The 12,713-nt window shown below is 42.3% G+C and overlaps 2 protein-coding genes across 5 annotated transcripts in view; one reads left to right on the forward strand and one right to left on the reverse strand.

The window, feature by feature from the left end:
• The window catches only part of C15H18orf54 (chromosome 15 C18orf54 homolog), a 20,416-nt gene extending 17,119 nt beyond the window's left edge, over nucleotides 1-3,297 (reverse strand). For 3 of the 4 annotated variants that reach the window (XM_021214176.2, XM_029546842.1, XM_021214175.2), the window contains exons 1-3: nucleotides 2,820-3,296; nucleotides 2,247-2,565; nucleotides 108-427 (exon numbers count right to left, since the gene is read on the reverse strand). In XM_021214176.2, coding sequence (XP_021069835.1) covers nucleotides 108-390 — 283 coding nt within the window. In that variant the 5' untranslated portion in view covers nucleotides 391-427; nucleotides 2,247-2,565; nucleotides 2,820-3,296. Of the gene's footprint in view, nucleotides 1-107; nucleotides 428-2,246; nucleotides 2,566-2,819 lie in introns of all 4 variants that reach the window. The other variant, XR_003845279.1, reaches the window with a different exon arrangement.
• Stard6 (StAR related lipid transfer domain containing 6) overlaps nucleotides 3,071-12,713 on the forward strand; it is a 17,771-nt gene continuing 8,128 nt past the window's right edge. Inside the window, exons 1-6 of the mRNA XM_021214178.2 lie at nucleotides 3,071-3,142; nucleotides 3,700-3,866; nucleotides 4,902-4,985; nucleotides 6,892-6,985; nucleotides 7,186-7,235; nucleotides 10,894-11,020. Of these exons, the coding sequence (XP_021069837.1) occupies nucleotides 6,896-6,985; nucleotides 7,186-7,235; nucleotides 10,894-11,020 (267 nt within the window). The 5' untranslated portion in view covers nucleotides 3,071-3,142; nucleotides 3,700-3,866; nucleotides 4,902-4,985; nucleotides 6,892-6,895. The remainder of the gene's footprint in view (nucleotides 3,143-3,699; nucleotides 3,867-4,901; nucleotides 4,986-6,891; nucleotides 6,986-7,185; nucleotides 7,236-10,893; nucleotides 11,021-12,713) is intronic.

Below are 12,713 nucleotides of genomic sequence, written 5' to 3' on the forward strand. Positions count from 1 at the left end.
TTTTTTTTTCCAAAATAACAAAAAGGTCCACTTTCTAAGACATATTTCTCAAATATGTTAAATCACTGGACATAAGAGTTTAAGCAAGCATAAAGATTAAGGCGTACCATTGTCTGGTGTATGCATGTAGCTGGAAAATTGAGGCTCATTACCAACTTCACCATCAATGTTCGCTTTGACAGTGTTCGCACCAGGATGGTCTCTGCTTAGGTCAAAATCCTCAATATAGGCCTGCAGCGCCTCAGAAGCTGAGCTGTACAGCTGGTCCTTATACACAAACGAGCTGTCGGAACTGGAGGAGCTGCTGCCACTCAGGCTGCAGCTCGCCAGGAGAGAAGACACTGAAGACTCTCGAGAACAAACCCTGTGCTTTGTGTTCAATTTCGCCATGGCTTTCTCAAAAGGAGTTAATCATTTCCATTAAATACTACAATACAGAAACAAAATGGGACAGTGCCAATGAATAGTGATGATAGGCAATAAAAATTATTAAATATGCAAACAAAGTTTTTCATGATTAAAATTACTTATAGATAATTGATAATCCTACATAAGCACTGAAAGTTTCCTATTATCTTTACTGTTAGTCATTTCATGAATGATTTAGGAAAAAATTTGAGAACCTACTATGTGCTTAGAAATATGCAGATAAAAGTTATCTGCCAATATACATGGAATATCAAGGAAATGGTACTTCTTTTAAAGTCCTAAAAGCTACTATAGACAGTCTTTATTATGGTGATATATTTTATGACATCATAATACCTAACATTTTTCCAATAAGTACTATTTTTATAAGCCTACTGCCATGCATTACAGACAGCCGGCAATCAATTTTTAAGCCATTAAATAAGCATTAGAAATAAGCATCAATATGAAACTTTAGCCAAAAATAAATAACTTTAGAAAACAAAATAATATTTACAAAAAATTAAATTAAAATTTTTATTTCAGAATGAGCTAAGCCCTCATATAAAAAACCCGTAAAGAATCGCCTCACCTTTATTTTTCATATCCTCAGTATTTTAAATGTTTAAAATGTTATGCATATGGGTATTGTGCCTACATTTATGTCTGTGTACTTTATGTATGCCTGTCGCCCACGGAGGTCAGAAAAGGGCTGCATATCCCATGGAACTGCTGTTACAGACGCCAGGAATTGAAGCTGGGTCCTCTGGAAAAGTAGCCAGTGCTCTTACCCACTGCATTTCTCTGACTCCTGTAGTTTTAATTCTTAAAAAGTTTCACCTTCTTAGAAAGCTTAACTGGTTTGCAAATTCATTCAATGTAATCAGCTTTATGTTTTCCTAGTAAAACTGAGAGAGCTTTTAGCACAGTAGTAACATCTACTTTTGTAAACAAGAATGGAATAGACATGTATTATTTTGGGACATAACAGTCACTGAGAATTTAAGGATTCTCTGTACTAAAAACCTTCACACATAGGTTGTCATGAACGCTACAATGTTGCAATGTCAATAGTTCAATTCTTGCTGTAATTTTTAAATTTTTTATTTGATGTGGTATTAGCAATGTCAAATTTGACTTTAAAATATAACAAATGGCCGGGCATGGTGGCCCACGCCTTTAATCCCAGCACTCCGGAGGCAGAGGCAGGCGAATTTCTGAGTTCGAGGCCAGCCTGGTCTACAAAGTGAGTTCCAGTACAGCCAACAAATGTTCTGATTAAGGGGACAGGGCTGTAGTAGTGCCAGCCTGTCTTCCTAGCACTCCCGGGCTGGGGGAGAAGTAGCACTGGGTAGTGATAGCAGGATCTAAGTAAGACAAGGCTCTTCTCCATTCCTGAAAGCTCTGCTATTGGTTTTTCTCTAAAGAATAACGAAAGAATAACGGAACAAAGTCAATTTTATGCTTTCTTTATCCTTCTTACGAATCTTTAAATTAGCTCACCTAAATCTGCCTGGATGTTTGTCACAAATCAGGATGCCAATTTGATTTCACAAAACCTTAAGAACAAGCAACATCTTGTTGCTTAAAGGGAGAGATGTTGGTTGGATTAAGTTCTTAAGTTATCTGAGTTATCTCCATTTACATGGCAAGAAAGAAAACCCGCAATTCTTATGGAAAGTTTCAAGTCCATACCTAAGTAAAATAGTTTAAGAGACCCTGGTACACCTAACAGCTCTACTGCTAACAACTATAAACAAAATTTAACTGTTTATGACACCCTCCCTCCCATTTCGGTCCCAATTACACATATTTTAAGTAAATACCATATATCTTACCATTCCCTTCGGAAGCGCCGGTTTCAATCTCCCGAATTAAAACCATCGCGGTGCAGGATAAAAGTTAGGGCAAGAAATTTCAGCTACCTCGATTCAAAACTCAGACGACCCGACCGTGTCAAAAGAGTGCTGGGAAGATGGACGGACGCTCTGGAAGTGAAACACAACTCTTGGAAACCGCTGCTCTCTTGTTTAGCCTGCCAAGGGGGGCGGCGACGGGTCTGGAACACCGATTATGGCAGGCCTTGGGCTGCAGAGACTTGGACCATCCCTGTGCGCTGGGTGTGGCTGTCGGGCTGGCTCCGGGGTGGCAGCGTCCCTTTGCATGCGGACACAGACATGGCCTTGGGTGAGGACCTTCATCCTCCGCACCCGGGGCCCGCAGTGGATGCTGAGTGACAACGATCCCCTAACCTCAAGCTCCTGCACCCGCAAACTTCGTCGGGGCCCCTCGGGTCACCGCACCCCGGGACGCCCCTACTCTTCCTACTCTTTCCCCTCCGTCCCTCCGTCCCGGCACCCGCGTCTCCCTCCTGCTGCGGAAGGATGCTGCGCCCTCGCAGAGGGGCTCACCCGGACGCTTTCTTTTTTAAAGCGCGCACTTCCAGATCCTGGGCGGCGGACAGCCCAAGCCCTGCCCAAACCGGACGACGCGACAAAGCATCCCGGAGCGCGACACCGCCCTCCTCGGGACCGCTATTTCCTCCGCCACCGCAGGAAGGCCAGACGCCCGCGCTCGCTTTCAAACCGACCCAACATGGCGCCGCGCCGCAGGGCGCATGTGTAGTACCAGGCGCCGGGAGGGACGAGGGAGGAGGGTCTCGAGAGCCCCGCGAAGAGTTCAGAGGTCAAAGGGCGTTGAGGGGCGTTAGGTCGCTGTCCTCGGGGACGGGGAGGTGGGTTTCTTTCTTGTCTTTTTCTCTGGGTCGGGTGGGAAGGTTCTACACTCTATCCGTGACCCGTGCTGTCCTCATCCAGGCCACTGCTCTTCCCGGCGCAAATGGGCAGGCTGGGCTTCCCGGGCTGGGGTGGGGAACTGTGCGATAGGAAAGTTGGAGACGCCCTCAGAGGCGGGTCCCTCCTCTTGAGAGTCACATCCACAGCCCCAGTCCTTCCCAGTGAGCTTTGCGCGGCTTCAGAGCGATCCCCCTGCCGCCCACCATCCCACATAGGGACCAATTCAGCCAGGGTCACTCTGCTCATCTGTGTACCTTCTCCATCCCGCCCCTCGGAACCCTGACCCTCCTGGGTTTCCACCCACCTCAAACGCAGCTGCAGATTCAGGACTTGGGAAGGAAGTCAGACTGACCTGTGATGGGTCTTTGGGACCCTTGATGCCCAGGGAAAAATGGCAGTGAGCCAACGCGCATTAGGGACCCAGTCAGGCAGTACAGGAAGTAGGAAATTATACAAACATAAAGATCACTAACTTGTGTGTGACCCTGTCTACCAGGCTGGGACAGGATATGAAGTGGGAAGAATCAAGTCGCAACCAAGTGCTATTTTCAAAAAAGATGCTATCTCAACAATAGTCTGTTTTCCACTGACACTATGGCTGAAGACACCCTTGATTTTCATCTGAATACATGCATTCTAGTACATCCAATGTTACATCATCAGGTAATAGAACTACAGCTTTGCTGTGTCCTGTATCTTTGTACTCTCTCTAGCTTTCTAAACTTTACCTTCCTGTTGCCCTTAGCAAAATTGGCAGATGCTATAAAACACCGTTCAGTAGTTCGCTAAACACACATCTATTATGGAATGTGAAATGATTCTGAAATAATTGTACAACCCACGCAGAAACTTACAGCTAGTGGTAAATGCCAGTAAGTGTGAAATTTCTAGATCAATCTTAGGTAAGTCAGTGATAAGTAAAACCCTGTGTTTTAGGCTAGGAGAGGCCCACATTGGAGACCACCCAAACAATTTTTATGGCATGACCTACAAAACAAAACAAAAACCCTAGATTTTTTTTTAAGCATAAGTTCCACATAGGTATCTTTTAAACCTATACTTTTAAAGTTTCTTGGCTTTGGGATGTAGCTCAGTGATAGAACATTTGCTTAATATGATAAATTTAATCCTCATTTGGGGGGGGGGGAGCTTTTTAAACTACCCAGTAATGGTTTGAAGAAGAATGGGCCCATAGGCTCCCGTGTTTGAATAGTTGGTCTCCAGTTGATAGAACTATTTGGCAAATATTAGGAGGTGTGGCCTTGATGGTGTGTCACTCAGGAATGAGTTTCAAGGCATGAAAAGGCTTGTAGGCTTGTATCATTTCCTGTGTGTGTGTGTGTGTGTGTGTGTGTGTGTGTGTCTGCTTCCAACTTGCAAATCAAGATATAAGCTCTCAGTTCTTGCTACCATGCCTTTGCTCTGTGGTGATGGACTCTAATCCTCTGAAACCATAAACCCCAAATTAAATGGTTTCTTCATTAAGTGGCCTTGGTCGTGGTGTATTATCAGAGCAATAGAACAGTAAGACATACCTGTTACTTCCACCTTAGACTTGTGGGTTTTTTGTTTGTTTGTTTGTTTGTTTGTTTAATAAAGATATAAAGTGTTAGTGGAGGGAATGTAAAAGAATTGATAAAATATGTTGACCTAAGTTGTAGCTGAAAATAACTGGACTTTCACTTTATTCCCTTACAGGTTAACAGGCATGGAGATCCCCTCCTCCAGGGTTTGGAGAGCAGTCTCAATGGGCACTAAAACTCTGGACGAGATCCGATAAAGGTAAAGATGCCAGGACTGTTATAGGAAAGAGGACTCTATGATATTGTACTGTAGGGTTTGTTTTTTCCAGTATAAAAGGTATCACCTAGCTATTGGGCCTTTCTGAGAAGCCCAGGAAGAGAAGAGAAATTTATGACCCATTCTGAAGAGTGCTAGGAGAGAGCTACAGATTTCTAAATGTTAGGATATGTATGCATTAAGATGTGCTAAGGTGCTTAGGGGGCAGTTATTTGGAGAACATTTTAGTGATGGTTTTAACAGTTAATTATAAGAAACTAACCTTATTGACCACTTTGAACAAAACCACTCACTGTTTCAAGCATTTTTGCATATAATAATGCTTGTAAGTTTTATGGACACCCTCCCCCATACTCATGTAAATTCCTATAAATGTAGGAAGCTGAAGTTCAGAGCCTAAGTTGAAGTTCAGAGTTTACCCACTTGTAGTGTCAGAGTCCAGATTTGAATCCAGATGTTACCATGGTCTTTGTACCACCTATTCAGCTTCCCATAACTGAAAGGTGGGTGAGGGGCTGAGGAGCCGTGATACCCCAGCCACCATCTGAACATATTCATAACAGACACAAGCTTTTTGTTTTCTACACTTGCTGCAGTTCAGAGTCCTTGGGGTACTGCTGCATATTACCATAGACTAGGTGGTTTATAAAGAGCAAGAGTTTCCTTTTCACACTTGTGGAGGCTATAAGTCTGACCCGCATGCCTTAAGGTTTGGTTTCTGGTCAGGGTACTTTTCTGGAATGTAGACTGCTTTTAGGGCTGTGTTCTTAGGACAGAGGGGACAAATAAGCTGCCTGCAGTCTCTTATAAAGTCACCAATCTCATCCATGAGGTCTCTGTCCTCGTGACCTAATCACGACCCAGTTTCAGTCTATGACTGTCGAGGAAGGAAAACAGTCATTTGCAGTACTCAGTAGCAAGGAAGGATTTAGTGAATGTCTTGAAACTGAATTGCTTCGAATATGATATTGTCTGAAAGGTTGACATTTAAGCAAAGGATTCAGCAAAGCGTAATCTATCATGGATTTTCCAAGGAAAAGAACAGTAAGGACAAAGCCTTGAGTCAGAGCAGATCTTGGTTGCACTTGAGGAAAATCCAGGGGATTGATATGACTGTGCCTAAGTGGACAAGAAGATAGCTGACAGGAATGTGCTTAGAGAGGAAGCCACATATGGCCTCAGTCACACAAGGTTAATATCAGGAGCACATGATGAAAGAGTGTGACACATCATAAGGAAAAATAAACTTGTTAAAAATATGGCTTTTGAAAAACTATAACCTGCCATGCTCTGGGACCTTAGTCAACCCACTGAAGGTTTTATTTAGCACGACGACTCTACAGGGTGTTAGGTATATTCTGATTTTACATCAAGAAGAAAGCACAAATATTGCATAGCATGCTTCACACTTGGAAGGATGAGACTTCACCCAGGCCCCTGATTTCAAAATCTGGATTTTACATGCTTGCACATTTGAAGACAGAGGTTTGTGAATGCAAGTGATCAGATAATTATTATGCATTGCTAAATGACAGAGGTTGTAAAAAAAAGGGGGGGGGGATTAAAGTGTAATGTGGCAGCCGGGCGTGGTGGCGCACACCTTTAATCCCAGCACTCGGGAGGCAGAGGCAGGCAGATTTCTGAGTTCGAGGCCAGCCTGGTCTACAGAGTGAGTTCCAGGACAGCCAGGGCTACACAGAGAAACCCTATCTCGAAAAAAAAAAAAAAAAAAAACCAAAACATGTAATGTGGCACACCTATAGTACTAACTCCTTGACAGACTGGGGCAGAAGGATGGCTTCAGTTCATGAGTTCAAGACCAGCTATGCAACATGAAATTTTTTTGTTTATAAAATTATATTTTACAATCCTTGTTAAATTTCCACAGGTAGATGGACTATAAGGCAATTGCCCAGCAAACTGCTGAACAAGTTTTAGCTTACAATCAAGACCTGTCTGGCTGGAAAGTCATTAAATCTTCAGTAAGAAAACAAGTATTTTCCAAGAGTTTATTTTTTCAGTGAAAGTTTACTGTAAAGATGTTTTGAAATAATATGTCCTTTTCTTTTCTTTCTTTTTTTTTTGCCAGAAAAACATAGTTTTACTTTTGTTTTGTTTTGGGTTTGTTTTGTTTTCTGTGTCTGACAGTTAATTTATTTCTGGATTTTATTTCCCCTTTGAGAAAAAGATAACTGTTTCCAGCAAGCCCTCTAGACTATTCCACGGAAACCTGTGAGTACATCTTCCCATTTACGGTCATCGTTTGAAATTCAGTGCCATTACCAAATCTGGACGTTAACACCGCTTCATTAACTAGAACAAACTGTCTAATACTAACCAGAAAATGATGCATGAGATCCTGTGCTTTCATAAAGTAGAGTAATCGTGTGTGGTGCAACAATTTTCAGACATAAGTACGGTCAGAAAGTAGATTCACCTTCTGTGTAGAGCACTTCACTCCAGTGCATGAGACCCTAGATCGATCCCTAGCAACAGAAAATAATGTATATGTGCACAAAAATGCTCTTCTAATTCACTAGGATAGAAAAGTTCAGCAAAAGCAAACTGACATTTCTTACCAACAGTAACATTTCTATGGTGTCTGGAATCCTTCACTTTTCTCTCAAACCACTAGGAAGATTTTCCCTGTCCATTTTTTCTCTTACTCACGAATGCGGATTTTTCTCCTATAAATAGCTTTAAGCGTGCTTTTGAGAATCAGGCTGTTCCAAACACAACTAAAGTCCTGACATATTGTAGCGTTTTCTGTCTTTTCTTCTTGTTTTGTGTTTAGGCCTTCATTTATAGCTCCTGGCATCACATCTGTTCCCTCAGGTCATTGGATTATGGAGAAAACCATGACTAAATTTTTGGAAACTGCTCCTTAGACATCCTATACTTTGTACATTTGGCCGCTGGTGTGGTTGTGTGGTGGTTGTTTTTTTGTTTATTTTTCGTCTTACTGAAGTTTACCTGTGTTTTTGTAAGTTTTGTTGTTGTTTTGTTGTTGTTTTGTTGTTGTTGTTTTGTTGTTTGCTTTTTGGAGATCGGTCTCACTGAGCCTTTCCTGCTTTAGCCTCCTGCATGCCATTTTTTAAAAAATTAACACATAAGGATAGAATGAGTTTCTCTTATTCATTTTAATACATGCCAAGAAAGAAATTCTTTCTTTTGTTGTCTAAGCAATAGATGATCCTAATAGAGGCACTTCCAACAATAAATAAACATGTGTATACAGAGATATATTTAAGCCCAGGCATCCCAGAGAAATAAAACCTACTTAATGTTTATCTTCACACAAACTAGGACCTAGGAAGGGAGGCTTACTGAAGGGTTTTCTAGATCAGGTTGGTCTGTAGGAATGTCAGTGGGGGCTGTCCTGATTCCTTGATACAGAGAGATCCAGGATGCTGTGGGCAGCACCCTTCCTGTAGCCTGCTTTTGTCAAAGAAAATTGTTCTTTCACATTTAGTGACAGTTCTATTTGTCACTATTACCTGCGGCACAAGTCACGATCCAATTGTTAGACCGCTCTGAAAACAGACTAGAAAAGCAACCCTGGTTGAATATTGATTCATTTGTAGAGTCTAGGGACCCTGATGGGACCGTGAATGTTAACATCAGTGGGAAGGGAAAGAAAAAGAAGTAATCTCGAGGAGACTGGTGATCGGTGACAGGTGACAGGGTTGTCACATGGCTGCACACAGGTGGGGATAGTTGAAATAAAGGGGAAAATGGTGTCTAGCATGGGGACTATGTACCCAGATATCATAAGCCATGCCAGCTCTGCACTTTAGGAGAAGTCACAATAAGAAGAATGAGAACAGAAAAAAAGGAACCACAAAGAAAAAGAGGAAAGGATAGAAAAGGGGTCAAACAGTAGGTGGCAGTATTGTCCTGCTACACAGCCTACTGAACTGCCATAGCTAAGGACTGCAGAGTGGGGTATGGGGGTTGGGTGGGGTTCCGCGATGTTATCTGAAAGGGCCGGTGGGCAACGAATACCCTCGTTCTCGCGGTTAGGAGCTGCTGGTGGCTGTGTGGCGCCCAGAGCACTGCTTCGTTCCACAGCTTACCTGGTTTATCGTCTATTGGTGTTTCTTCCTGGGAAAGATGTCTGCTCAGTTTGTTGGCACGGTTATTGACTGGCAGGGAAGGTTTTGGTGTTTAATTTGGGCAATTCCTTATAGAGCCCGGGTATTAACAGTTTGAAGTATAGCTGGGCGAGATTCTCCCAGTCCGTGGGCCGCTGTGCACGTTTCCATTGCTGCGCAGACGCATCGTCACTGCGTGTCAACTCTTAGGGCCATTTGCTCTGCTGCTAGGGTTCCAGTCAGAAGTCTGTTTCCTGTGCCTGTGTCCTGGAGTATTTTCCTCGGCCACTTGCAGAGTTTCATGTCTTACATGAAGGTTTTTGATCTAGTTTGAAATGATTTGTGTGAGGCGAGAGAGACAGACCGGATCTCATTCTTCTGCAGGCTATATTCTGCTTTCTGCTTCCCCAGCTCTGTCTACTTAAAAGGCCGTCTTTTTTCAAGTTTATGTTTTGATTAGTTATATTAATTTAGACTTTATTTCTCTTTGGGTTAGTTTGACTAAGAGTTGGTCAATTTTATTCTTTACAACCAACTTGTGTGATTAATTCTCTGCATTGTTTTGGAGCAGTGAGCCTGGGCTGCTGAGTGGTTGACATTTGCTAGTGAGTTTCAGGGGTAATGTCTAGCCTCCTCTTGCACTTGGTGTGTGCATGGTGCCTGGGTTTGATCACTGTCTACTCTGGACTGTAGCGGGGAGGAGGATTGGGAGCCTCCACTTCAGACTAGCATGCCCTCCCCTGCCACCTCAGACTAGCATGCCCTCCCCTGCCACCTCAGACTAGCATGCCCTCCCCTGCCACCTCAGACTAGCATGCCCTCCCCTGCCACCTCAGACTAGTATGCCCTCCCCTGCCACCTCAGACTAGCATGCCCTCCTCTGCCACTTCGCTGAGCTCTGCAGGTCCCACCTGATGTGATCAGCCAGGTGCAGCACTGGCCAGGGAGCGCTATGGTGCTTACTGTCCTTTCCTCTGTGGTCACAAGGACAAGCTGGCTCACAGACTTTGTGTTCAGTGAGACTGTATTTTTAGAACAGATTAGAGAAGGGTCATTGGTATCAGGCTAGGATGCATATAGAAGCCCCGTATGACCAAACATGCACAGAGACAGTGGTAGGTGTTTACTAGCTTCACACAAAATTTAAAAGTTATTGTCTTTAAAAATGTAATCACAGCACAGACACGCCAGGGCCTAACATGTGCTGGGAAAGTTTTCTACAAATGAGCTACATCCCAAAACTATATACTTTTTGAGATAGGATTGCACTAAATTGCCCAGTCCGGTCTAGAACTTGCCTTCCAGCCTAGACAGACCCCCCTACTGCTCAGCCCCAACTAGCTGAGCTCACAGGCCTGTGCCACCAGGCTTGACGATAGAAGTAAACTTTGAAATTGTGACTACAATGTTTATTTAAATAAGCCATGCTAGTTCCCACTCAATAGAGTGTATTGAATAAAATTGTAAAATGTTATATAAAAGTCCCATTAGAATACATATATAAAGATTTTGAAATACAAATGAATTTTGTGCTTAGACTTAGGTCTCATAACCAAGGTCTGTATGTATGTGTGTGTGTGTGTGTGTGTATATATATATATATATATATATATATATATATATATATATATACACATACTCAAGAGAATAAAAAAATAAAAAGCATTTTTCCTCCCAAGTGTTTTAGCTATGGGATACTCAATTGCTTTACCCTTCTTTACTATTTTTAATTTCAATACCAGTACATTTTCTGCTTAAGGTAAATTTTCAAATGTTCTTTCCTTTGATAACCACAGATACCGTGTTGAAGGAATAATTCCAGAATCAGCAGCTCATCTCTCTGATTTCCTCTTCAAACATGATCACAGAGTTTCATGGGATAAGTCATTGAAGGGGTTCAATGTGATACACAAGATTGATTCGGTAATTTTCTATTTAGTAGTAAATAATTGTTTACTATGTTACTATATTTTGAGGTCTTAGCTTATTAAAAACTAATTAATAGTCTTTTTTAATGAGAGGGTTGGGGACTGAACCAAGGGCCATTCCCATGGTAAGCAAACACTGTATCACTGAATGCTCCCACGCAATGTATACCACTGCTTTCATTAAAACTTAGTTTGAGCCAGATCTCACCTAGTTGGCCAGGCTGCTGTCAACCTTTGTTTTCTGAGTGATCAAATTTTAAGCATGGACCACTACATCTAGCTAAAATGTTATAAAAAAGCCTTAAAATATCAACTTTTAATAGTCAAGAGTTTAATGCCAATTAGCTTTGTTCTATTTGTGAATAAGTATCATATTCCTAACATGCTAGGCTCTTATCAATCTGTTCTTATGCCATGAGGGAATTAAACTTAGCTCTCCACATGTATTACATGGAAACAAATGTAAGCACGCCATGTTGAAAGGAGTCCAAAATTATACTGGGAGAATGGTGTGCACACAAGTGCAGCTGCTCAGGAGGCCAGAGGCAGAGACCCCCCATGGAGCTGTGGTTAGTGGGTGGTCTGATAAGTGTTCTGGGACCAGAACTTGGGTCCCCTGCAGGAGTAGTATGTGCTATGACTCACTGAACTGTCTCTCCAGCCATGGCTTTGGGGGACTCGTTGCTGCTATTTTGGATTTTAAGAAGTCCACATGGTCCCAGTGCTCACTACACTGCCCATACTGGCCTGGAACTGAAGATTATCCTGCCTCCCTGACGCTGGGACTGCAAGTACCCTGGCAGTTTAGGTGTGGATATGGCATTAGGAAGCATATACATGTTGCTATGGACCACAGGACTTCAGAAGAACCAGCAGGTACTGCTAAAAATTAAAGACAGGGACTGGAGAGGTAGCTGCATGGGTGACAGCCATGCAATTATAAGGGTCTGAGAAATAATTCCAAGAACCCATGTTACAGAGAGAGAGAGGCAGGGTGGGGAGAAAAGTAGCAGTGGTAACCCCTACACTCCCACAGGGGAGATGCAAAGTGAGAACAGAGGTCCCAGGACTCATGGGCCAGCTAGCCTGTATATACAGTAACACACAACAAAGAGGTCTTTCCTCAATCAAAGTGGATTTCAAGAGTCGACAGCCAAAGTTGTCCTTTAGCCTCCACACATGCATTGTTGTAAACAACACACACACACACACACACACACACACACACACACACACACACACACAGCAAAACATTTTTGAAAGAATCTGGACAAAGTAGGAGCTAATGAAAGATTTTATGGCAGCACACATACTAAAACCCACACAGAGGACATTTTTGTGACTTGCATAACATGCAAGCTCATTAAGAATTCTATATTTTAAAATATATACAATCCTAATGTAAATAGTCAAGCAAAATGAAAAATAAAATCACATGTCTTATCTAAAGATCACCAACCCTATAGTAATGGTTCCTGATGCAAACAACAAAAACAAAATGTCAACAAAATGTAAGAGAATTATTAGTGCATTCAAAGCATTCAATAAGGACAGGCACACCAGAAAGGACTTAAAGACAGAGACAACTCTTCAATGAAGCTCAAGAAAACAAAACAAACATCTTTTTTTTTAAATTTATTATTATTTTCTTTATTTACATTTCAAATGCTATCCCGAAAGTTCCCTAT

Source organism: Mus pahari, chromosome 15 (assembly GCF_900095145.1).
Source record: "Mus pahari chromosome 15, PAHARI_EIJ_v1.1, whole genome shotgun sequence".
Classification (NCBI taxonomy): domain Eukaryota; kingdom Metazoa; phylum Chordata; class Mammalia; order Rodentia; family Muridae; genus Mus; species Mus pahari.